Source organism: Camelina sativa, chromosome 4 (genome assembly GCF_030686135.1).
Source record: "Camelina sativa cultivar CO46 ecotype springtype chromosome 4, ASM3068613v1".
In the NCBI taxonomy this organism is placed as follows: Eukaryota; Viridiplantae; Streptophyta; class Magnoliopsida; order Brassicales; family Brassicaceae; genus Camelina; species Camelina sativa.
In genome coordinates this window covers 10,114,499-10,140,762 of record NC_141883.1, presented here as the reverse complement: position 1 = coordinate 10,140,762, position 26,264 = coordinate 10,114,499, and the positions used below count along the sequence as shown (strand labels likewise).

At 37.3% G+C, this 26,264-nt stretch overlaps 3 protein-coding genes and 1 pseudogene across 4 annotated transcripts; 1 reads left to right on the top strand and 3 right to left on the bottom strand.

Moving 5' to 3' along the window:
* Positions 1-263: 263 nt before the first annotated feature.
* Positions 264-2,938, bottom strand: LOC147945658 (non-specific phospholipase C1-like). The gene is made up of 3 exons (XM_087510096.1): positions 1,535-2,938; positions 1,050-1,226; positions 264-804 (listed from the first exon to the last, which is right to left on the bottom strand). The coding sequence occupies exons 1-3, from the start codon at positions 2,625-2,627 to the stop codon at positions 473-475; spliced, it is 1,602 nt and encodes a 533-aa protein (XP_087366222.1). The 5' UTR covers positions 2,628-2,938; the 3' UTR covers positions 264-472.
* Positions 2,939-4,704: 1,766 nt separating this feature from the next.
* Positions 4,705-6,577, top strand: LOC147945657 (flavonol 3-O-glucosyltransferase UGT71C4). Its single transcript, XM_087510097.1, has one exon. It carries the CDS (start codon positions 4,935-4,937, stop codon positions 6,363-6,365), a length of 1,431 nt encoding a protein of 476 aa, XP_087366223.1. The 5' UTR covers positions 4,705-4,934; the 3' UTR covers positions 6,366-6,577.
* Positions 6,578-6,811: 234 nt separating this feature from the next.
* On the bottom strand, positions 6,812-8,641 carry LOC147945656 (UDP-glycosyltransferase 71C3 pseudogene; annotated as a pseudogene). The gene has a single exon (XR_015596682.1). The product of XR_015596682.1 is annotated as a UDP-glycosyltransferase 71C3 pseudogene (transcript).
* Positions 8,642-9,092: 451 nt separating this feature from the next.
* LOC104754893 (DNA replication factor CDC6B-like) lies at positions 9,093-13,666 on the bottom strand. The gene is made up of 16 exons (XM_010477177.3): positions 12,308-13,666; positions 12,140-12,212; positions 11,832-12,052; positions 11,669-11,743; positions 11,479-11,588; positions 11,257-11,363; positions 11,094-11,153; positions 10,904-10,977; positions 10,734-10,784; positions 10,590-10,639; positions 10,334-10,415; positions 10,113-10,202; positions 9,926-9,988; positions 9,738-9,833; positions 9,473-9,562; positions 9,093-9,368 (listed from the first exon to the last, which is right to left on the bottom strand). Exons 1-16 carry the CDS (start codon positions 12,527-12,529, stop codon positions 9,336-9,338), a joined length of 1,497 nt encoding a protein of 498 aa, XP_010475479.2. The 5' UTR covers positions 12,530-13,666; the 3' UTR covers positions 9,093-9,335.
* Between the last annotated feature and the right edge of the window lie 12,598 nt (positions 13,667-26,264).

Here is a 26,264-nt window from a genome sequence, read left to right as displayed (position 1 = left end):
GGATGCACCGACGCAGTGGTGGAATCCGCATGCCTTTACCTGATGTTTACTGATAATTAAATCGTTTGGAACACTACGATTATGAACGAGTTCTAAACGATTTGTGAACGAGATTTGAGTATTTATGGATTAAGAGAGATATCTAATATATTTATAAATTTCTTATTTATATTTCTATTTATCTTAGCTTAGAAGCTTAGTGTTGTCACTGAATATATTTATTACATTTACATTTGTATATATATTTTGGTTTCGAAAACCTAGGTTTAATGGTTCTTTTATCTATTTTTTGCATAAGGATACATATTAGTATCACAAGAAACCTCCATTCATTCCAATTTCCAAACATATGGAGATGGAGGCCATAATTCTTTGATCCCATTACATGCTAAGTATATATGCATCTAAGTAAAGTGGTTTCATGCGAAGGCCACATACATTTACATATAATCCATTACACTAATTACAGATTTCAGTAGCTTCCAATATACTTGTTGGCCCCTTCACTGGGACTGGGACTGGTCCTGGTTGTCAGGGACGGCCTCATAGTGACTATAGTGTTTTCGTCTGCTCCTGCTTCTAGTGCAGCCACCCCTGCTTCCAGAAACTTCTCAACAGCGTCCTCTGCGTACTTGTTGCCTTCACTAACAGTCATGTTCTTCCCAATGTCTGGATATGAGTTTAGAAGATGGTCTCCAACTAGTTGGGAAGCGAGTTGGATCAGCTCCACCTGGAATTCTGAGAGCTTTGAGTCTTCTCTCGCTCCCCGTGGCCTCAGCAATTGTGTCACTTCCGGTAGTTTCTCTGTTGGATTGTCATAATCACCAAGGTCAAAAAATTGATGAAACCGATCTTATGTATAAGTATTTTTCCAATATTCTTGTTTTGGATTCAGAAGCAAGTTCTAAGTTCATCACTAATTTAGTTCTCACTTATATCAACATACAAGGCGTATCTTTCATCCTTATTTTGGTTATTACTTAATGTAAGGATTTTACGCAAGATCATGAATAATGGACTGAGAAATAGAGGTAGAGAATGAAACAGACCTGGACAATCTTGGCGAGGAGATTCTCGGATACGGAAGTACTTCTCAAATGTACCAGCCCATGCATCTCTCTTAGTGAGGAAGTGCGACTTTAGGTTGAAGAGTTTCTTGACGGTTGCGGGTATAGAAGAATGCTCATACTGTGAATGTGGTGTTGGACCTTCAGGTTCATGTATCACTGCAATGAAAACAATACGAAACTAGTCTTATCAAAATCACAAACACGATCCTTCAATACTAATCCAGATACCCTTGAAGAAACACATCAGATAATTTACATGTAGTGAAAGCAAAGCAGATTCAAGTAAAGAAGTGAGAATCAAAACTAATGAGATTAACATGAATAATGTAATGTCACTAAGAAATGAAACTAGTTCAACTGCAATCATATGTAACAATTCAAACATATAATCATCAAAGCAGAACCTCAAAATTGTAGGAGCAATGGTTTCATCAACAATGATACGAGTTTAAAAAATGACATACCAGTGCCCTTCTCTATCCAGGGAGAGATGAGAAAGGTAGGGACCCGAACGCCCAATCTATCAAACCCGAAATAAAACGGGTCAGGTCCAATAATACCATCAGGGTTAGGCACACCTTTAACAGGCGTGGGAACATGGTCATAAAACCCACCATGCTCATCATAAGTAATAAGCAAAGCCATCTCTTCCCACTGTGGACTACTCCGCAACGTCTCATAGACTTCCTTAACAAACCGTTGACCCAACGCCACATCATGCGACGGATGATCATCATTAGCCGGAAAAAGATCGACATCGAAGTACCTCTGCTCCACAACGGAATAGTTAGGAAGCTTCCCTAGCTTGGCATGGAGCTTGAACTTAAGCGCATAGCTATGAAACTTAACCAAATGCTTAATCCTACGAAGGGACTTGAAGAAGAAGGTAGCAGGGATGTTTTGGTAATAGATCCCAAAACTGAGTCCGTTCTCGTCTAACGAATCAAAGATGGTTTTTTGAGGAAACCCTTTAACGAGATCTTTCTTGACGTTGCTTGAGCAGCCATGAGAAGTAGCAGAGTGAACGTAGAACCGATTCGGCTGTGTCGAAGTAGGTACAGAAGCGAACCAACGATCGAAGACACCGAACTCGTTAGCTAACTCGGTGTAAACAGGTAAGACCTCGGGTTTGAATCCGCTCATGACGTTTTTAGCCATCCCAGGCTCCATACTCTCCGATTGCTGTGCGAATCCGTTCATTGTCGGATCGCCCGATGTATCGTTAGACCCGAAAATCTGTTCTCGGATCGCTTGGAAGGAATGACCCGGATCCATGTCGATGAAGACGGCGTCGTTTGAGACGAAGATCTTTTCGGAGTTTGGATCGGAGACGTTGAGTGGGTTTGATTCTTGACCGGTTAATCCGTCGATATCGGGTCGGGTTGATTTGAGCCAGCCGAGGATGTGATCGAAGGAGCGATTCTCCATGACTACAACGACTATGGTCTTGATTGGTCCTTTGATCTTGTGGTGTTTATTGGATTCGAGAGATTGAGATGAAATTAGAAAGTAGCAGAAGAGGAGAATAACAGTGGCGGATACTCGTCGGAAAGCCATATTTCCAGTGAGACAGACCCGGAAAAGGGGCGATGCCTAGTGGAAAATTCGGCGGAGTAATAGTAGTTAGGGTTTATTTATGAGAGAGGAGAAAAAAAAGGCAAATACTTGAAGATTAACAATGGAGATTGAGAGATACCATAGAAAGGATTTTAAGAACGATGAAGCCGAGAAAAAATCTCACCTTTCTATTTTAACTAAAATATAAATTGTCATAAACTAGGTTTGACTTTGGTTCAAGATGATAAGTCAAAGAAGGAAATTGTTATATCAACTGACTTTTTTTAATTTTTTTTCTTTTCCAAGCGATTAAATGAAACAAAGTTATTGCACTAAATATTTGGGAAATATGCCAAAATCATTGACTTATTAAATATTGTTAGGAATTTTTTTCTTTCGCCAAAAAATTACTTCGAATACTATTTTATATAGTAGGTGATAAAAAAAATACATTAACTATGAAGTGACCTTAGTGCAATGACAAGAGATAAGTCCAATTGTAGAAAACATCCTTACATCTGGAATCGAATTCCGGTTTTTACGAATGCAGTAATTTAGCTAATGAGCCGGCCAGTTGTGTCCAATGGTTGACAAATTAAAGAAACTACATTAACTATTTTGATTTTCCAATTTCCTACTTATCATTATTATGATTTTCAACGATATTAACGTAATCGAAAACACAGTTAGTTTTTATTATTTTTTCTAAATTTCTAATCATAATAAAAGTTTAAAATTGAGAAAACAAATATTAAATATAAGGTTAAGATATCTAAAGAGAAGAAATATGTTATGATTATAGATATGGTAAAAATAAAACTCCATAAGATTGTAATTATAAAGATGTTTACGACTGCATTAATGTTATTAAAAACCGTAAAACAATAAGTGGGAAAACAGAAAATTGAAATATTTATATATTTTTTATCGTATCTAAATTAGTTTGAATATTTTCTAGCATGTAAAAGAATTCGTGTTTTTTTGTCAAATATTAAATAAATCATGTTTATGTTTTTTTTTAGTATTTTTCCCTAAATATTTGCAAAACTTGATGAATTTCTCAAAAAAAAAATTTGTTGTTTTGAACGAAAATATTTATATAATGTAGTATATTATTAAACTTAACAATGACATCAACAAGCGACTCTCCCAAAGCACCTCTTTAATAAGAAACCTCCACCTTTTTGGCTTTCTCCGGCCGGCGCTGGTTTTCCGGCGTCTGTTGGCTTCTCTCTATCTATTTCATTTGTTTCAATTCTTTCTCTATATAGTTTTTGTTAATAGTTACGGCAATTTCTAATCGAAATATGCTTTTGTTCTTCACGATGATAAATCTGAAAAGTCAGATTTCGATGTTTCTAATCTTTTGTACGGACTGGATTTTGTCCTCGATGACGTATTGGGTGGTATCGGGTTCGTGCGAGGCAGGATTTGCCTCATTATGTCGATGTTGGGATTGTAGTCTTTTTCAAATTCGCGTCGGTTTGGTGTCGATTCAATGGAATCGTGATATCTTCCATTACATAAGGTTTGTTTCCGGTGGACTCTCTCACTGGCGTCATCTCCGGTTATCAACCGATGAATCTTCTCCTAAGCAAAGAGTTGAAGATCTCATTTGGGTTTTTGATCCCGGAATTATTGTACTATCCTCTCCGCTTAAAGGAGTTGACTCCCGCGATAGCCTCCTCTTCTTAAGGCCACAGTACAATGATGGTCATCTTAATGTCCTTCCGTTACAAATTACAGGTCATATGAAAGGGGAATCCATGGTCGCTAACCGGCATTGTGTTTGGCGTTTCGAAAGGCATGTTTCAAAACCATCACAAACAACATATCAAAATTTTCTTTTAATTATGATAATGCAGAAAGCATTTAGGAGTCTCATCTATAAGATGTTAGCCTTTGACGAGTGTATAAAGAGGGGACTTAACAGATTTTTTCTGTTGCCTGTAAGACTTTCGTTTAGAAAGCAGGGTTAGTTCTACTTTTTCATCTAAATTGTGTTCAATTGTTGTACTTGATTGGTTTTATATATCATGTAAACACTTATGGTATAATATAATTGATTTGCCGTTAAAAAAAAATGTAGTATATTGTTTTGTGATGGAATTTAGAAAAAAATATTTTGGCGAGGACTGTTTAACAAATAACACACAACTAAAACTGAAGTATCTGACTCACAACTGGACACAAACACATGCTTAACCAATAACAGCAATTCCTCGTTTGTTGGCTGCTTCTCTCACTCACTTTTTCTTTTGAACCAAACAAATCTCTCACAACCCGAATAAGAAAGAAAGAAAAGAGATGGTGAAGAAGAAAACAGAGCTTATCTTCATTCCAGTTCCATCCACAGGTCACCTTCTCGTCCACATTGAATTCGCCAAGCGTCTGATCAATCTCGACCATAGGATCGACACCATCACCATCCTCAACTTATCTTCACCATCTACTCCTCACGCCTCCGTCTTCGCCAGATCTCTCATCGCTTCACAACCCAAAATCCGCCTCCACGATCTTCCCCTCCCCCAAGATCCTCCTCCATTTGATCTCTACCAAAGAGCTCCCGAAGCTTACATTGTAAATCTCATCAAGAAAACAACTCCTCTCATAAAAGACGCCGTCTCTAGCATCATCCGTCAAGGCTCAGATTCGGTTCGTGTCGCCGGTTTAATCCTCGATTTATTCTGCAACTCGTTGATTGATGACGTTGGCAACGAGCTTAATCTCCCTTCTTACATATACCTAACTTGTAACGCAAGATACCTGGGGATGATGAAGTATCTTCCAGATCGACATCTGAAAATCGCATCTGAGTTCGATTTGAGGTCCGGCGATGAGAAACTGACGGTTCCCGGATTCGTTAACGCTGTTCCCGCGAAATTCATGCCGTCTGGTTTGTTCAATCGAGAAGCTTACGAGGCTTACGTCGACCTAGCGCCGAGGTTCGCCGATGCGAAGGGTATTTTGGTCAATTCCTTCACTGAGCTTGAGCCTCACCCGTTTGAGTATTTCTCTCATCTGGAGAAGTTCCCTCCGGTTTACCCGGTCGGACCGATTCTAAGCTTGAAGGATCGAGCGAGTCCGAACGAGGAAGCGGCGGATCGGGATCGGATAGTGAGATGGCTCGATGATCAGCCAGAGTCATCGGTGGTGTTCCTATGCTTTGGGAGCAAGGGAAGCGTTGATGAGCCTCAGGTGAAGGAGATAGCTCGAGCGCTCGAACTCGTCGGCTGCAGATTTCTATGGTCTATTCGAACAAGCGGCGCCGTGGAGAGTGGGGATCCTAACGATGTGTTGCCGGAGGGGTTCATGGGCCGAGTAGCGGGCCAGGGTTTGGTATGTGGTTGGGCTCCTCAAGTGGAAGTGTTGGCCCATAAAGCAATAGGTGGATTCGTGTCTCACTGTGGTTGGAACTCCACGCTTGAGAGCTTGTGGTTCGGCGTTCCTGTCGCCACGTGGCCAATGTACGCTGAGCAACAGCTTAACGCGTTCGCGTTGGTGAAGGAGCTTGGGCTAGCGGTGGATTTACGGATGGATTACGTGTCGGGTCGTGGGGATTTGGTTACTTGTGATGAGATTGCGAGAGCCATTCGATCTTTGATGGACGGTGGGGATGAGAAGAGGAAGAAGGTGAAGGAGATGGCTGATGCGGCGAGGAAGGCGTTGATGGACGGAGGATCGTCGTCTTTGGCGACTGCTCGATTCATTGGAGAATTGTTGGACGAGAATTGCTAATGGCCTAATGCAAGGATGGTGAATAACACACGCTCTGTTATTTTTATCTCTAATGCAAGGATGGCCTAATGCAAGGATGGCCTAATTCATTGGAGAATTGTTGGACGAGAACATGAATCAACTGTATTATTTAATACGTTTATTTTCAACTTTTTAAAATGTAAAATAAAATTGGAAAAAAAACTATATGACAACCTTTTATGGTTCTTTAATTATTGGGATAACTTACCAAAGGAGAAGAAAAAACAGTAAGTAAATCCATTTGACAATAAAGATTGGATAGACAATATCCAATTTAATAGAAAGTATAATGTTTTATCATTAACAATTTTATGTTTTTAATTAAGTGTGACTCTTTGAGGTTTCAGTTTCTAATCAATTTGTTTGGTTCAATTTCACATTTCAGATTGGTTTGGATTGGTTAATCGAACTGGGGGATGCTTACCTGATTTAACATAATATTTATTATTTATTAACGATCTCATTGGACCAATGTCGCAACGACGACGTTTACAAAAGAACTAAGCATCACCGCCGATCAACTCGTCAAGGAATCGTTTAACGGCAACAAACGAAGAACCACCGTCCATCAAAGCCTTCCTCGCTGACTCCGACATCTCCTTCACTTTTTTCCTCAGAGTATCCTCACCGTCCATCAGAGACCGTATGGCTCCCGCGATCTCCTTAGCTTTTATTATCTCTCCGTACCCAGAGACGTAATCCAAACGCAGCTCCACGGCTAACCCTAACTCCTTCACCATAGTGAACGCGTTTAGCTGTTGCTCCGCTTTCATTGGCCACGTGGCAATCGGAACCCCGAACCACAAGCTCTCAAGCGTGGAGTTCCAACCGCAGTGTGACACAAACCCTCCGATGGCTTTGTGAGCCAACACTTCCACCTGTGGTGCCCAATCGCACACTAATACTTTACTCGCCGTCCGATCTAAAAACCCATCCGGCAACAGATCGTACGGACTCGCTTTCTTCGTCGGGTTAGTGCGGACTGACCAGAGAAACCTATGGCCGACGAGCTCTATGGCTCGAGCTATCTCTGCAATCTGCGGTTTTCCGTGCATTCCTAAGCTCCCGAAGCAGATGTACACAACTGACGACTCCGGCTGGTCCTCGAGCCATCTCATGACCCGATCCCGGTCCGATGGGTCCAGATTCGGAGATGGGCGATCCTCTAAACTAAGAACCGGTCCGACCGGGTAAACCGGAGGATAGTTATCATGACGATTACCAAAGTAATCAAAAGCGTTTTTCTCAAGACCTGAGAAGGAGTTTACCAAAATGCCCTTGGCTCCAGGGAACTTCTCAGCAATCTCGACCCATGCCTCATAGGACTCTTTCACGAACATACCCGGAGGCATAACCTTCGTCGGCACGGGGCAGACGTAACCGGGAATTGGATGCTCGACCTCGCCGGAGGTTAATTCAAGCTTGGAAGCGATTGTGCGATGTCTCTCAGGGAGGTACTTCATCATACACGAAAAACCAGCGTTAGACGTTTGAAAAATGTAACAAGGAAGGTTAAACTCGTTTGCCACTTGGATCAAGGGAACACAGAAGAAATCAATAACCAAACCGACGACCCGAACCGAACCGGATTCGTTACGTGAAGAGACCAGAGTGGAGAGAGCGTCTTTGACATAAGGAACTGCTTTCTTGGTGAACTCTAGAATGTAAGCCTCGGAAGCTTTATAGAAGAGCTCCAACGGTGGAGGGTTTTGAATTTCAGGCAAGGCAACAAGACGGATTCGAGGCTGTGAAGCAACGAGAGATTTAGCAAAGAGGTGGGCTTGAGGAGCGAGAGGTATTGCCCAGTGGATGATGGAGATGGTGTGAATGCGATCATCTCGTTTGATGAGAGACTTAGCGAATTCAATGGCGACCAGAAGATGACCAGAGGATGGATATGCAACGAAGATGATCTCTGCTTCTGCTTTCATCTTTTTTCTAATCTCTTTAATATCTCTCTACCTCAAGTGCTTAATGATTTTATTCTTTATGGGCTCTACTAGAAGCAAATATATACACAAGGTACCAACGGTTGATAGCTGTAATACGCATGCACCGATTCACGTTTGAGCACCCGTTCCATAATTATACATTTTGGCCTTATTATATATACACTCACGGGTTAACGCTACACCTTTTACAAGGCTATATCAGGACTTTAGCGACATGTGTTAAGAGTTTCTCTGTGCAAAATGACTGGTATTTAATTTCCCAAGAGAGGGTTGTAAACTAAAAATAGATGAATGTACAAATCGGACCCTAGATGAGAGTTACAACAATGACGTTATAGAAAGATGGAGAAGACTACAAGAACAGTTTAGTTTAATGAAGACTACGATAAAACCAAAGAGATAAGTCCACTTTTACCGGGAAAAGGAACTAATCCCACTACAAACCAACTCCGTTTCAGAATCTCCTCAGAGCTCACACACCCTCCCAGACGATAACAATGAGTAGTATTCTATGGAGAGACCGTACATTTGCTCAAGAACTAATGGTATAACCCACTTCACTTCCACAAATCACCCAAAGTTGTGAGAAAAATCCTTCTATAAAACGGTTACAAAATGAAGTTTTTAATTGCTTTTTAATTACTTTTGGCTTTTTCAAGTTACGTATAGAATAAAAAAATTTACAAGACAAACTGTTTTGAACATTTTTTTTTTTCAAACCATAGTGTTGCAAGTTTGTAACTTCATCATCCTATGGTTTTAACCATTGTGTATATAAATTAGTTATATAGTATATTAGTATAGCACTTTACACTAAAATTACAACCATGTTCTATTCCCCCAAATAAAATAAAAGTTATATGTAAACCCCTAATACAAAACTGTTGTCAAAAAAAAAGAAGAAAAAAAAAAACCCTAATAATCCTACCCATGGTTTTACAACTTAATTCTCCATTGCTTGTCCAGGATGTTTACCTTTATACGAAGGAAGTATTTCTCACATCAGACAGTTGCGGAAAAATCGTATTCCCTGTTGATTTTATATACAAAAAAAATCGGTGCTTAGACTCTACTCTCTCTAGTAATTTTATTATTCGTTATAAGGATTAAGAAAATAAGAAGCTGTTTAATTACCTGCAGAGCATACGTGATGTCTGATTCGTCTACTCTCAGGCTAACTCTCTTTATCTCATCTCCACGAGCTTGGCCTAATTTTAAAATCCCCTGAAACAACAATGCAACAAACCCCAATTTTTAATCGAACATCATTCTAGAGGAAGTCTTAGAAAATTTGCTTTCTTTCTTCTTGCTTTGTCTGAGCTAATCAGTTCACAACTGAGCTATAAGATAGGTTTTTCTGTCTCATACACTATTAAAGACGGCGACTGTAGTTAGTTACCTGATCGTTTAGCACTGTACACATGTTAGAGAACTCTGTAATTCCAGCTGGAGAAATCATCCAAGATTTACAGATCTCTAGGTATAACTTATTAAGCTGCATTGATAAGTTGTGGAAATGTAGAATGAGTAATTCAGAACAATGTTTTGGTTGTACTCATGAAGTTCGTTTGCTGGTAGAAGATTTACCTCCCCAACGGTTGAATCCTTTTTGTTCCCTCGGAAAGCCTTTGCAGCAGAACATACTATGATCTGTGAATTGTCAAGAGAAGCATGTGATGAGTCCACTTACACTCTTTAAATCCACTCTTGCTTAACTATAGAAGTTTTATGACATTATTGTATATGCAAAGAACTCTAGGTGGATGTGACTTACTTGTTGATGTTGAGGAAGAGACTGAATAGTTTCAACTACAGGAGATTTAAACGTCTTTGATAATGCAGTAGCCATATGGTCCATCCTTACCTATAAGATTGAGGAAATTAAGACCAAGATTTATAAGATATTAATATCAGATTCCTACGGTTTCATACTACATCATCAGTAAGTAAGCTGGACCATGTAACTCTTGGATAGAAAAATATCCAAATACTAACCACCGGATCATCTGAAGTTGGACCATGTAACTCTTGTCCAGTTGATCCATTTATTTCTGTTTCTAAGATTTCTAGAGCACTCCTGAAAATCAAAATCAAAGAAAAATGTAAGATTTTTGATAATCTTTTAGGAGTCAAGAAACTGAGTAGCCCTTTAGAGTATACATGTTTACGTAATATGAATCCAAAGCACTATCCCACTCATATATCCCAAAATAAGGACATACTGAAACAAAAATTGCAGAGCTAAACTCACCTGCAGACACATAGGGCTTTTCTCATGTCACCTGATGCTGCAGCAACTTTCTGGCACAATGCAAACAAAATGATGGTTAGAGAAAAGCAAGGTTGACGCATGACTGAGAGAATATATAATACTAGGAAGGATATAAATTCTTACTCTAGCACAGAGCTCCAAGGCTTTAGATTGAAATGCAACATATGGAAAAACCTATTAGAACAGAGGTTGAATTAGTGAGACATATAGACACAATATAGAATATCCTTCGTATACAGATGATTCTGTCTGAAACAAGACATCTTAGTACGCAACCAGGTAGAATGAATTACCATAAGCCTTTCCTGTAGTATCCTAAGGATTTGATCTTTAGAATAAGCACGGAAAGTGATAACCAAAGGTTTGCCTGCACAAAAATAATAATGATACAGCAGTTGATGAATATATCCAACACTTATGTTTTCAAAGTTGAGACTTTTTATGCACACGGAAGAACATCACAGAATTACAAAGAATTCTCACAGTTAAGGGATTTCAATTTTGGAAGGAAACGATGTGCAAGGTCTATTGCATTTGCTACACCTGGAGATAAAAAACGAGAGAGTAATTCAGAATTGCATATAACCAGAGGAAGTGAATAACAGATATGAATTGAATCATAGCTAAGACCACTAAAAGACAGTACCTATAAGTATACACCTCGAAAATGGCAAAGTAGTAAGCATAAAAAGATCATGCAAGACTCCTCGGTCTTTTGTGATCAAGTTATCCATCTCATCTGCAATTATTAACCTGGAAAAGAGGATGATAAACTAAGAATAACACTGCTTCTTTCTTTACTTCAGAAATCTTTGATTTGTAATCAAAGCACAAGAAAATGGAGAGAAAAAAAAAAAAACAAGCGTACATCATTCTAGAGCTGGACGATTCTGGCTTTTGAGAAAACAGAAACTGAAGATGTTGTAGAGGTGAAGAGAAGCCATTAGCTTTCTTACCAGGCTCGTTTACACCAAGTATCTATCAACAAAACAAAGCCTATAAGCATCAATACTGAACTGAAATCAAGAAATTCAAATGGTCTATATAAGTTATTATACCTTGCTGAAAATATCTGTTGTTTTCGACAACGACGTGCAATTCACAGACAATGTATCCACTTGTGGCAAACCTTCCTGATAAAAATTCACCAATGTTCAACCTTTCTGACGATGACGACATCGCTAACAAGAAAACGTTATAACTAAGAAAAAAAAATCATACCTGGTGTGACCAATCACTGACTTGTTGTACTACTTTCTCCATAGACAATGATTTTCCAGTTCCAGGACAACCGCATATATACAAACTCCCAGCCTTACGCTGATCGATGCAACCTTTCGCAAACTCCAAAACCTGTGTCTGTTCATCATCACGGCAAACAATTGTTGATGGTGCTTTAGACACGTGTAGCGCCTCCTTCACAGCTCTCATCTGCTCGTCATCTATAAATTGACATAATAGTAAACATTACAAACTAAGTTGACTATAGAAGAAAAAGAAGAATCTAAAACGGATCATGTTTCTTCTACCTCTAGGATTCCAGTTAGATAAGTTCTCTTCTCCCAAATTGACTGGATTTGTCAAAGTTTTATTAATGTCTTCCTGCAAAATTACGTAATTACGAATCAGAAAAAATGATCTGTGACGGAATCTCTGAAATCAAAACACATGTATAAAATAATCAACACTAATTTTACCTTTTCTGAGATTCTGGAATTGGAAACAGAATTTGGACGATGAGATTTCGATTTCGATTTCGATTTCTTCGGCGTGGTGATCAACAAATTCTCAGACGGGAGATTCACTGCCGCTGAATTAGATCTCAGCTTTCTCTTCTTCCGAGGAATCGCGGATTCATCCGTTACGGCGGCGACTCTGGGCTTGTAAGAAGACAGACTCGGCCCGGCGATGGTAGGCATTATTTTAGTTAGGTCACACAAATATAATTCCCAAACGAGATTAGGAGAAGAATATAGATCGAATCTTACTGAGAGAGAGAGAGAGTATAAAGAAAAATTGAGAGTAGCGGGAAACGTGAATGGGCGACATTTTCACCTCCCGCCTATGTTTTGAACCGCCACTTTCGCGGCTTTTTTATTGGGCCGATATGTGTTAAGACGTAGTATATCACATGCCAATTAAATGGGCCCAACTTAACTTTTCATTATTCACATTTTGCTAAAATAAATCCAAAATTTTTATAACTACTATTCAAAAATCTATACAAAACTTAGTTTTTCTTACTTGTTTTTGTGAATTGGAGGAATCGATCATAAACCTAAAGCCACGAACAAAATTAGCACCACTCAAAATCCGCTAGTGGACAGCTTAAATGTCTAATCTTTTGTTTTTGGGACTCATCTATTATAAGTTATATAATTGGTTGTGTCCAGGTTCATCTCACTGATACTTACAAACCTAATTAAGGGATGAACTAGCTAGTTCATATGTCAGTAATTAACCTACGTATACAACACGATGATAAATTCTTCTATTTTTGTATTTAAAGACAATATAAGGCATATCTACTCCCTCGTGCACAGAGAACAAACACCCTCAAATATGCTCCACTAACCTTAAACCCAGCCTTGTTGCTCCTAACCAAAACTTATCCTCCACTACCACTAACTATACTTTATTTGGCAACCGAGTTGTCTTCCTCTTAATCACCCTATTCCAAACCACAATATTTCAATGGTTTTGGTGGGAGTCGGATTTAATTAAGATCCAAATCCTAACAAAATAATGCTTCAAAAAAACGTTCAGACAAAGACTCAAAGTGGTCTAAGATATTTTATTTTTCGGTGTACCTTATTCGAAAACTTTTCTTTGGGAATAAAATTCTTCCATTCAGGTCCGCTGATATTATATCACAATATGCACCAAAAATAGAATATCATAAAATGTAAAATAAATAGAGAATTTAGGTTGAAAGAAGATAAGAGAAATGCATGAGAGTAGCCTTTGCCGTCTCGCTGCTTCAGCCAGTCTCTCTCTCTCTCTCTCTCTCTCTCTCTCTCGCTCTCAGCATTTTAAGATACAATTTGGCTATACCATCCTATCAAGAGCCACTACGTAAACTTATTTCCTTTTTTCATTTATAACGCACGTACGTTATTTAATTTAAGTTCGTATAGTGTAAATCTTTTACATAATTCTTATTGGTTGATTTCTTTCGAAGAGTTTGAAGTTCATACGCATCAATTTCATTGGAAGAATCGATTTAAACTAAATATGAGACCTGAAAAAAACAATATCGCAAAAGAACAAAAATTAGATATGTTGATCAAATTAATGATTAGATTCTATATATCAAATTTAAGTAAATGTTGTGATGCAGATGTGATGAGGCGATTTTTTAAAAGCTCATGAATGAATATTGCGGATTTAATTTATTACGTATTAAATTGTCCGTCAATGCTCTTTAAATATTTACACAAAGTACATATATATAAATGTTGAAGACAAAAACAAAAGGACTAATTATAGTAGACGACGAAAACAAATATGCTACACTTAACTAGCATTTTTGCCGACATCGTATTATGTAAAGTGCAATCGATGAACAACTGTTAAGATCACATGGTTCATTTTATCATTTTCTAATTGTTTTATTTACCTCCTCAATGTTTTTGACATTTAGCCTTCAAATCTTGCAGTTGTCTCTAATAACTCCATTCTTGATTGTCGAATTGCCCATCAGCTATAAATTTCGTTCTCTGAATTGTTATAGGATCTGTACCCATCCTTTCTAAAATTGTTATCTTTTTCAATAAATATGAAAACCTTAGCTTATACCTTTTTCTGACAACAACCTTAGGTCCTTTAGCTTATACTATCAGTTTTACTTTTTATCTATTACAATAAAATTATGGGTCTAATTGAGATTGTGAATATCCTACTAAGATTAAGTAGGGTCCGCGACTTCAGGCCACTGGTCCAGAGACTGGGAGAAGTTTGGTCGGCTGATTGGGAAAGTTTACGTATAGTTTACATGAAAGTAAGTTCTTATTATTTTTTCAGTCGGCACCACAAAAGGCTCCTGTGGCTATTCTCTATTTCATATACAGAAACAATCAACTAATGTTTTACAAACGTCTATATAATTTAATTATAGGGACTATTCATGCTATTTGACGTAAATATAGAAATTGAAAACATGAAAACATCAAAATAAGTTGTGGACAAATCAAGTTATTATTCACTCAAATTTGCATCTACTTTAGAAATTACTAGTGTCATTAAACTACAAGTCAAATATAATTTCGCACGTGCGTAAAAGTCAAAGGTTTAAAATTAAACGCTACTCTCACTAGCATACATGGTTATCAAACCAGCATAAACTTCACACGTGGTGGATCATGCGAATCTAATGCAAAGCAAAATTATATGGGAATTTTGTAAAATAAACATGGGACTACTGACTACATATTACACCGTACATGCATTGATGTTAAAGAATACTAGTAGTATTTAATAAGCTAATGGAAATATACTACAGTAAAAAAAACCATATTACTTGATACGATAGAAGTACATTGATATGACAAGGACATAAAACCTATTAAATACGCAGTGGAAACCGAATCTAACCAAAAAAAAACGATAATAAAATATCAGTCGTTAAACATTAATGAGTAGATATCAGCAGTGGACGACGTATACCGTCATCACAATCACTCTCTTTAGACGTTGCTTTCTCTAACGACGTCAACTTGGTGCCTGCGTATCGGTCATCTATCACCATATATTCTCTATCAACATATGTTTTAGACAACCTTTAAACCCGTTTTATCCCAAAACAGGTTAAAACCGAGTAAACAGGGCAAAACCGAGAGAAAACATTGATTCAAACCAGTAAACAGCTATGTTACTCTTTCTAGGGTCAAAATATGTAACAATCCAATGCATTTGACTAATTATAAGAGTTCGGGTTGAATTTGGAGTGTTTAGACACCACTTTTACCCATTTTGTCCCGAAACAGGCTAAAACCGAGAAAACATTGATTCGAAGAAGTTAACAGCTTTGTTACTGTTTCTAGGGTCAGATTGTGTGACAATCCAATGCATTTTACTAATTTTTAGAGTTCGGGATGAATTTGGAGTGTTTAGACAACCATTAAACCCGTTTTATCCCAAAACATGCTAAAACCGAGTAAACAGGCTAAAACCGAGAGAAAACATTGATTCAAAGAAGTAAACAGCTATGTTACTCTTTCTCGGGTCAAAATATGTAACAATCCAATGCATTTGACTAATTATAAGAGTTTGGGTTGAATTTGGAGTGTTTAGACACCACTTTTACCCATTTTGTCCCGAAACAGGCTAAAACCGAGAAAACATTGATTCGAAGAAGTTAACAGCTTTGTTACTGTTTCTAGGGTCAGATTGTGTGACAATCCAATGCATTTTACTAATTTTTAGAGTTCGGGATGAATTTGGAGTTTTTAGACAACCTTTAAACCCGTTTTATCCCAAAACAGGTTAAAACCGAGTAAACAGGGCAAAACCGAGAGAAAACATTGATTCAAACCAGTAAACAGCTATGTTACTCTTTCTAGGGTCAAAATATGTAACAATCCAATGCATTTGACTAATTATAAGAGTTCGGGTTGAATTTGGAGTGTTTAGACACCACTTTTACCCATTTTGTCCCGAAACAGGCTAAAACCGAGAAAACATTGATTCGAAGAAGTTAACAGCTTTGTTACTGTTTCTAGGGTCAGATTGTGTGACAATCCAATGCATTTTACTAATTTTTAGAGTTCGGGATGAATTTGGAGTGTTTAGACAACCATTAAACCCGTTTTATCCCAAAACATGCTAAAACCGAGTAAACAGGCTAAAACCGAGAGAAAACATTGATTCAAAGCTGTAAACAGCTATGTTACTCTTTCTAGGGTCAAAATATGTAACAATCCAATGCATTTGAGTAATTATAAGAGTTCGGGTTGAATTTGGAGTGTTTAGACACCACTTTTACCCAATTTGTCCCGAAACAGGCTAACACCGAGAAAACATTGATTCGAAGAAGTAAACAGCTTTGTTACTGTTTCTAGGGTCAGAATTTGTGACAATCCAATGCATTTGACTAATTGTTAGAGTTCGGGATGAATTTGGAGTGTTTAGACAACACTTAAATCCATTTTATCCCAAAACAGGCTAAAACCGGGTAAACAGGATAAAACCGAGAGAAAACATTGATTCAAAGCAGTAAACAGCTATGTTGCTCTTTCTAGGGTCAAAATATGTAACAATCCAATGCATTTGACTAATTATAAGAGTTCGGGTTGAATTTGGAGTGTTTAGACAACACTTAAACCCGTTTTATCCCAAAACAGGCTTAAACCGAGAAAACATTGACTCGAAGCAGTAAACAGCTTTTTTAAGGTTTATATGGTCAGAATGTGTGACATTCCAATGCATTTGACTAATTGTAAGAGTTCGGAATGAATTTGGAGTGTTTAGACAACACTTAAACCCGTTTTATCCCCAAACAGGCTTAAACCGAGTAAACAGGCTAAAACCGAGAGAAAACATTGATTCAAAGAAGTAAACAGCTATGTTACTCTTTCTCGGGTCAAAATATGTAACAATCCAGTGCATTTGACTAATTATAAGAGTTTGGGTTGAATTTAGAATGTTTAGACACCACTTTTACCCATTTTGTCCCGAAACAGGCTAAAACCGAGAAAACATTGATTCGAAGAAGTTAACAGCTTTGTTACTGTTTCTAGGGTCAGATTGTGTGACAATCCAATGCATTTTACTAATTTTTAGAGTTCGGGATGAATTTGGAGTGTTTAGACAACCCTTAAACCCGTTTTATCCCAAAACAGGTTAAAACCGAGTAAACAGGGTAAAACCGAGAGAAAACATTGATTCAAAGCAGTAAACAGCTATGTTACTCTTTCTAGGGTCAAAATATGTAACAATCCAATGCATTTGACTAATTATAAGAGTTCGGGTTGAATATGGAGTGTTTAGACACCACTTTTACCCAATTTGTCCCGAAACAGGCTAACACCTAGAAAACATTGATTCGAAGAAGTAAACAGCTTTGTTACTGTTTCTAGGGTCAGAATTTGTGACAATCCAATGCATTTGACTAATTGTTAGAGTTCAGGATGAATTTGGAGTGTTTAGACAACACTTAAATCCGTTTTATCCCAAAACTGGCTAAAACCGGGTAAACAGGATAAAACCGAGAGAAAACATTGATTCGAAGCAGTAAACAGCTAGATTACTATTTTTAGGGTCAAAATATGAAACAATCCAATGCATTTGACTAATTATAAGAGTTTGGGTTGAATATGGAGTGTTTAGACACCACTTTTACCCAATTTGTCCCGAAACAGGCTAACACCGAGAAAACATTGATTCGAAGAAGTAAACAGCTTTGTTACTGTTTCTAGGGTCAGAATTTGTGACAATCCAATGCATTTGACTAATTGTTAGAGTTCAGGATGAATTTGGAGTGTTTAGACAACACTTAAATCCGTTTTATCCCAAAACTGGCTAAAACCGGGTAACCAGGATGAAACCGAGAGAAAACATTGATTCGAAGCAGTAAACAGCTATGTTACTCTTTCTCGGGTCAAAATATGTAACAATCCAATGCATTTGACTAATTATAAGAGTTTGGGTTGAATTTGGAGTGTTTTAGACAACACTTAAACCCGTTTTATCCCAAAACAGGCTTAAACCGAGAAAACATTGACTCGAAGCAGTAAACAGCTTTTTTAAGGTTTATATGGTCAGAATGTGTGACATTCCAATGCATTTGACTAATTGTAAGAGTTCGGGATGAATTTGGAGTGTTTAGACAACCATTAAACCCGTTTTATCCCAAAACATGCTAAAACCGAGTAAACAGGCTAAAACCGAGAGAAAACATTGATTCAAAGCTGTAAACAGCTATGTTACTCTTTCTAGGGTCAAAATATGTAACAATCCAATGCATTTGAGTAATTATAAGAGTTCGGGTTGAATTTGGAGTGTTTAGACACCACTTTTACCCAATTTGTCCCGAAACAGGCTAACACCGAGAAAACATTGATTCGAAGAAGTAAACAGCTTTGTTACTGTTTCTAGGGTCAGAATTTGTGACAATCCAATGCATTTGACTAATTGTTAGAGTTCGGGATGAATTTGGAGTGTTTAGACAACACTTAAATCCATTTTATCCCAAAACAGGCTAAAACCGGGTAAACAGGATAAAACCGAGAGAAAACATTGATTCAAAGCAGTAAACAGCTATGTTGCTCTTTCTAGGGTCAAAATATGTAACAATCCAATGCATTTGACTAATTATAAGAGTTCGGGTTGAATTTGGAGTGTTTAGACAACACTTAAACCCGTTTTATCCCAAAACAGGCTTAAACCGAGAAAACATTGACTCGAAGCAGTAAACAGCTTTTTTAAGGTTTATATGGTCAGAATGTGTGACATTCCAATGCATTTGACTAATTGTAAGAGTTCGGAATGAATTTGGAGTGTTTAGACAACACTTAAACCCGTTTTATCCCCAAACAGGCTTAAACCGAGTAAACAGGCTAAAACCGAGAGAAAACATTGATTCAAAGAAGTAAACAGCTATGTTACTCTTTCTCGGGTCAAAATATGTAACAATCCAGTGCATTTGACTAATTATAAGAGTTTGGGTTGAATTTAGAATGTTTAGACACCACTTTTACCCATTTTGTCCCGAAACAGGCTAAAACCGAGAAAACATTGATTCGAAGAAGTTAACAGCTTTGTTACTGTTTCTAGGGTCAGATTGTGTGACAATCCAATGCATTTTACTAATTTTTAGAGTTCGGGAAGAATTTGGAGTGTTTAGACAACCCTTAAACCCGTTTTATCCCAAAACAGGTTAAAACCGAGTAAACAGGGTAAAACCGAGAGAAAACATTGATTCAAAGCAGTAAACAGCTATGTTACTCTTTCTAGGGTCAAAATATGTAACAATCCAATGCATTTGACTAATTATAAGAGTTCGGGTTGAATTTGGAGTGTTTAGACACCACTTTTACCCAATTTGTCCCGAAACAGGCTAACACCGAGAAAACATTGATTCGAAGAAGTTAACAGCTTTGTTACTGTTTCTAGGGTCAGATTGTGTGACAATCCAATGCATTTTACTAATTTTTAGAGTTCGGGATGAATTTGGAGTGTTTAGACAACCTTTAAACCTGTTTTATCCCAAAACAGGTTAAAACCGAGTAAACAGGGTAAAACCGAGAGAAAACATTGATTCAAAGCAGTAAACAGCTATGTTACTCTTTCTCGGGTCAAAATATGTAACAATCCAATGCATTTGACTAATTATAAGAGTTTGGGTTGAATTTGGAGTGTTTAGACACCACTTTTACCCATTTTGTCCCGAAACAGGCTAAAACCGAGAAAACATTGATTCGAAGAAGTTAACAGCTTTGTTACTGTTTCTAGGGTCAGATTGTGTGACAATCCAATGCATTTTACTAATTTTTAGAGTTCGGGATGAATTTGGAGTGTTTAGACAACCTTTAAACCCGTTTTATCCCAAAACAGGTTAAAACCGAGTAAACAGGGTAAAACCGAGAGAAAACATTGATTCAAAGCAGTAAACAGCTATGTTACTCTTTCTAGGGTCAAAATATGTAACAATCCAATGCATTTGACTAATTATAAGAGTTCGGGTTGAATTTGGAGTGTTTAGACACCACTTTTACCCAATTTGTCCCGAAACAGGCTAACACCTAGAAAACATTGATTCGAAGAAGTAAACAGCTTTGCTACTGTTTCTAGGGTCAGATTGTGTGACAATCCAATGCATTTTACTAATTTTTAGAGTTCGGAATGAATTTGGAGTGTTTAGACAACCTTTAAACCCGTTTTATCCCAAAACAGGTTAAAACCGAGTAAACAGGGCAAAACCGAGAGAAAACATTGATTCAAACCAGTAAACAGCTATGTTACTCTTTCTAGGGTCAAAATATGTAACAATCCAATGCATTTGACTAATTATAAGAGTTCGGGTTGAATTTGGAGTGTTTAGACACCACTTTTACCCATTTTGTCCCGAAACAGGCTAAAACCGAGAAAACATTGATTCGAAGAAGTTAACAGCTTTGTTACTGTTTCTAGGGTCAGATTGTGTGACAATCCAATGCATTTTACTAATTTTTAGAGTTCGGGATGAATTTGGAGTTTTTAGACAACCTTTAAACCCGTTTTATCCCAAAACAGGTTAAAACCGAGTAAACAGGGCAAAACCGAGAGAAAACATTGATTCAAACCAGTAAACAGCTATGTTACTCTTTCTAGGGTCAAAATATGTAACAATCCAATGCATTTGACTAATTATAAGAGTTCGGGTTGAATTTGGAGTGTTTAGACACCACTTTTACCCATTTTGTCCCGAAACAGGCTAAAACCGAGAAAACATTGATTCGAAGAAGTTAACAGCTTTGTTACTGTTTCTAGGGTCAGATTGTGTGACAATCCAATGCATTTTACTAATTTTTAGAGTTCGGGATGAATTTGGAGTGTTTAGACAACCATTAAACCCGTTTTATCCCAAAACATGCTAAAACCGAGTAAACAGGCTAAAACCGAGAGAAAACATTGATTCAAAGCTGTAAACAGCTATGTTACTCTTTCTAGGGTCAAAATATGTAACAATCCAATGCATTTGAGTAATTATAAGAGTTCGGGTTGAATTTGGAGTGTTTAGACACCACTTTTACCCAATTTGTCCCGAAACAGGCTAACACCGAGAAAACATTGATTCGAAGAAGTAAACAGCTTTGTTACTGTTTCTAGGGTCAGAATTTGTGACAATCCAATGCATTTGACTAATTGTTAGAGTTCGGGATGAATTTGGAGTGTTTAGACAACACTTAAATCCATTTTATCCCAAAACAGGCTAAAACCGGGTAAACAGGATAAAACCGAGAGAAAACATTGATTCAAAGCAGTAAACAGCTATGTTGCTCTTTCTAGGGTCAAAATATGTAACAATCCAATGCATTTGACTAATTATAAGAGTTCGGGTTGAATTTGGAGTGTTTAGACAACACTTAAACCCGTTTTATCCCAAAACAGGCTTAAACCGAGAAAACATTGACTCGAAGCAGTAAACAGCTTTTTTAAGGTTTATATGGTCAGAATGTGTGACATTCCAATGCATTTGACTAATTGTAAGAGTTCGGAATGAATTTGGAGTGGTTAGACAACACTTAAACCCGTTTTATCCCCAAACAGGCTTAAACCGAGTAAACAGGCTAAAACCGAGAGAAAACATTGATTCAAAGAAGTAAACAGCTATGTTACTCTTTCTCGGGTCAAAATATGTAACAATCCAGTGCATTTGACTAATTATAAGAGTTTGGGTTGAATTTAGAATGTTTAGACACCACTTTTACCCATTTTGTCCCGAAACAGGCTAAAACCGAGAAAACATTGATTCGAAGAAGTTAACAGCTTTGTTACTGTTTCTAGGGTCAGATTGTGTGACAATCCAATGCATTTTACTAATTTTTAGAGTTCGGGATGAATTTGGAGTGTTTAGACAACCCTTAAACCCGTTTTATCCCAAAACAGGTTAAAACCGAGTAAACAGGGTAAAACCGAGAGAAAACATTGATTCAAAGCAGTAAACAGCTATGTTACTCTTTCTAGGGTCAAAATATGTAACAATCCAATGCATTTGACTAATTATAAGAGTTCGGGTTGAATATGGAGTGTTTAGACACCACTTTTACCCCATTTGTCCCGAAACAGGCTAACACCTAGAAAACATTGATTCGAAGAAGTAAACAGCTTTGTTACTGTTTCTAGGGTCAGAATTTGTGACAATCCAATGCATTTGACTAATTGTTAGAGTTCAGGATGAATTTGGAGTGTTTAGACAACACTTAAATCCGTTTTATCCCAAAACTGGCTAAAACCGGGTAAACAGGATAAAACCGAGAGAAAACATTGATTCGAAGCAGTAAACAGCTAGATTACTATTTTTAGGGTCAAAATATGAAACAATCCAATGCATTTGACTAATTATAAGAGTTTGGGTTGAATATGGAGTGTTTAGACACCACTTTTACCCAATTTGTCCCGAAACAGGCTAACACCGAGAAAACATTGATTCGAAGAAGTAAACAGCTTTGTTACTGTTTCTAGGGTCAGAATTTGTGACAATCCAATGCATTTGACTAATTGTTAGAGTTCAGGATGAATTTGGAGTGTTTAGACAACACTTAAATCCGTTTTATCCCAAAACTGGCTAAAACCGGGTAACCAGGATGAAACCGAGAGAAAACATTGATTCGAAGCAGTAAACAGCTATGTTACTCTTTCTCGGGTCAAAATATGTAACAATCCAATGCATTTGACTAATTATAAGAGTTTGGGTTGAATTTGGAGTGTTTTAGACAACACTTAAACCCGTTTTATCCCAAAACAGGCTTAAACCGAGAAAACATTGACTCGAAGCAGTAAACAGCTTTTTTAAGGTTTATATGGTCAGAATGTGTGACATTCCAATGCATTTGACTAATTGTAAGAGTTCGGAATGAATTTGGAGTGTTTAGACAACACTTAAACCCGTTTTATCCCCAAACAGGCTTAAACCGAGTAAACAGGCTAAAACCGAGAGAAAACATTGATTCAAAGAAGTAAACAGCTATGTTACTCTTTCTCGGGTCAAAATATGTAACAATCCAATGCATTTGACTAATTATAAGAGTTTGGGTTGAATTTGGAGTGTTTAGACACCACTTTTACCCATTTTGTCCCGAAACAGGCTAAAACCGAGAAAACATTGATTCGAAGAAGTTAACAGCTTTGTTACTGTTTCTAGGGTCAGATTGTGTGACAATCCAATGCATTTTACTAATTTTTAGAGTTCGGGATGAATTTGGAGTGTTTAGACAACCCTTAAACCCGTTTTATCCCAAAACAGGTTAAAACCGAGTAAACAGGGTAAAACCGAGAGAAAACATTGATTCAAAGCAGTAAACAGCTATGTTACTCTTTCTAGGGTCAAAATATGTAACAATCCAATGCATTTGACTAATTGTAAGAGTTCGGGTTGAATATGGAGTGTTTAGACACCACTTTTACCCAATTTGTCCCGAAACAGGCTAACACCTAGAAAACATTGATTCGAAGAAGTAAACAGCTTTGTTACTGTTTCTAGGGTCAGAATTAGTGACAATCCAATGCATTTGACTAATTGTTAGAGTTCAGGATGAATTTGGAGTGTTTAGACAACACTTAAATCCGTTTTATCCCAAAACTGGCTAAAACCGGGTAAACAGGATGAAACCGAGAGAAAACATTGATTCGAAGCAGTAAACAGCTAGATTACTATTTTTAGGGTCAAAATATGAAACAATCCAATGCATTTGACTAATTATAAGAGTTCGGGTTCAATTTGGAGTGTTTAGACACCACTTTTAGCAATTTTGTCCCGAAACAGGCTAAAACCGAGAAAATATTGATTCTAAGCAGTAAACAGATTTGTTTCTGTTTCTAGGGTCAGAATGTGTGACAATCCAATGCATTTGACTAGTTGTAAGAGTTTGGGATGAATTTGGAGTGTTTAGACACCACTTTTACCCATTTTGTCCCGAAACAGGCTAACACCGAGAAAACATTGATTCGAAGAAGTAAACAGCTTTGTTACTGTTTCTAGGGTCAGAATTTGTGACAATCCAATGCATTTTACTAATTGTTAGTGTTCGGGATGAATTTGGAGTGTTTAGACAACACTTAAATCCGTTTTATCCCAAAACAGGCTAAAATCGAGTAAACAGGCTAAAACCGAGAGAAAACATTGATTCAAAGAAGTAAACAGCTATGTTACTCTTTCTCGGGTCAAAATATGTAACAATCCAATGCATTTGACTAATTATAAGAGTTTGGGTTGAATTTGGAGTGTTTAGACACCACTTTTACCCATTTTGTCCCGAACCAGGCTAAAACCGAGAAAACATTGATTCGAAGAAGTTAACAGCTTTGTTACTGTTTCTAGGGTCAGATTGTGTGACAATCCAATGCATTTTACTAATTTTTAGAGTTCGGGATGAATTTGGAGTGTTTAGACAACCTTTAAACCTGTTTTATCCCAAAACAGGTTAAAACCGAGTAAACAGGGTAAAACCGAGAGAAAACATTGATTCAAAGCAGTAAACAGCTATGTTACTCTTTCTCGGGTCAAAATATGTAACAATCCAATGCATTTGACTAATTATAAGAGTTTGGGTTGAATTTGGAGTGTTTAGACACCACTTTTACCCATTTTGTCCCGAAACAGGCTAAAACCAAGAAAACATTGATTCGAAGAAGTTAACAGCTTTGTTACTGTTTCTAGGGTCAGATTGTGTGACAATCCAATGCATTTTACTAATTTTTAGAGTTCAGGATGAATTTGGAGTGTTTAGACAACCTATAAACCCGTTTTATCCCAAAACAGGTTAAAACCGAGTAAACAGGGTAAAACCGAGAGAAAACATTGATTCAAAGCAGTAAACAGCTATGTTACTCTTTCTAGGGTCAAAATATGTAACAATCCAATGCATTTGACTAATTATAAGAGTTCGGGTTGAAATTGGAGTGTTTAGACACCACTTTTACCCAATTTGTCCCGAAACAGGCTAACACCTAGAAAACATTGATTCGAAGAAGTAAACAGCTTTGTTACTGTTTCTAGGGTCAGAATTTGTGACAATCCAATGCATTTGACTAATTGTTAGAGTTCAGGATGAATTTGGAGTGTTTAGACAACACTTAAATCCGTTTTATCCCAAAACTGGCTAAAACCGGGTAAACAGGATAAAACCGAGAGAAAACATTGATTCGAAGCAGTAAACAGCTATATTACTATTTTTAGGGTCAAAATATGAAACAATCCAATGCATTTGACTAATTATAAGAGTTTGGGTTGAATTTGGAGTGTTTAGACACCACTTTTACCCATTTTGTCCCGAAACAGGCTAAAACCAAGAAAACATTGATTCGAAGAAGTTAACAGCTTTGTTACTGTTTCTAGGGTCAGATTGTGTGACAATCCAATGCATTTTACTAATTTTTAGAGTTCAGGATGAATTTGGAGTGTTTAGACAACCTATAAACCCGTTTTATCCCAAAACAGGTTAAAACCGAGTAAACAGGGTAAAACCGAGAGAAAACATTGATTCAAAGCAGTAAACAGCTATGTTACTCTTTCTAGGGTCAAAATATGTAACAATCCAATGCATTTGACTAATTATAAGAGTTCGGGTTGAATTTGGAGTGTTTAGACACCACTTTTACCCAATTTGTCCCGAAACAGGCTAACACCTAGAAAACATTGATTCGAAGAAGTAAACAGCTTTGTTACTGTTTCTAGGGTCAGAATTTGTGACAATCCAATGCATTTGACTAATTGTTAGAGTTCAGGATGAATTTGGAGTGTTTAGACAACACAAATCCGTTTTATCCCAAAACTGGCTAAAACCGGGTAAACAGGATAAAACCGAGAGAAAACATTGATTCGAAGCAGGAAACAGCTATATTACTATTTTTAGGGTCAAAATATGAAACAATCCAATGCATTTGACTAATTATAAGAGTTCGGGTTGAATTTGGAGTGTTTAGACACCACTTTTACCCAATTTGTCCCGAAACAGG

What these genes read in the sequence shown, in the direction of transcription:
- LOC147945657 (XM_087510097.1), top strand. Translation starts at nt 4,935, where the DNA reads ATGGTGAAGAAGAAAACAGAGCTTATCTTCATTCCAGTTCCATCCACA.
- LOC104754893 (XM_010477177.3), bottom strand. Translation starts at nt 12,529, where the DNA reads ATGCCTACCATCGCCGGGCCGAGTCTGTCTTCTTACAAGCCCAGAGTC. An exon ending in TTCGAGGTGTATACTTATAG is followed by an intron (nt 11,154 to 11,256) that starts GTACTGTCTTTT and finishes TTTTATCTCCAG; the next exon opens with GTGTAGCAAATGCAATAGAC. An exon ending in AAAATTGAAATCCCTTAACT is followed by an intron (nt 10,978 to 11,093) that starts GTGAGAATTCTT and finishes ATTTTTGTGCAG; the next exon opens with GCAAACCTTTGGTTATCACT.
- LOC147945658 (XM_087510096.1), bottom strand. Translation starts at nt 2,627, where the DNA reads ATGGCTTTCCGACGAGTATCCGCCACTGTTATTCTCCTCTTCTGCTAC. An exon ending in CTGGATAGAGAAGGGCACTG is followed by an intron (nt 1,227 to 1,534) that starts GTATGTCATTTT and finishes TTTTCATTGCAG; the next exon opens with TGATACATGAACCTGAAGGT. An exon ending in TCCTCGCCAAGATTGTCCAG is followed by an intron (nt 805 to 1,049) that starts GTCTGTTTCATT and finishes ACAATCCAACAG; the next exon opens with AGAAACTACCGGAAGTGACA.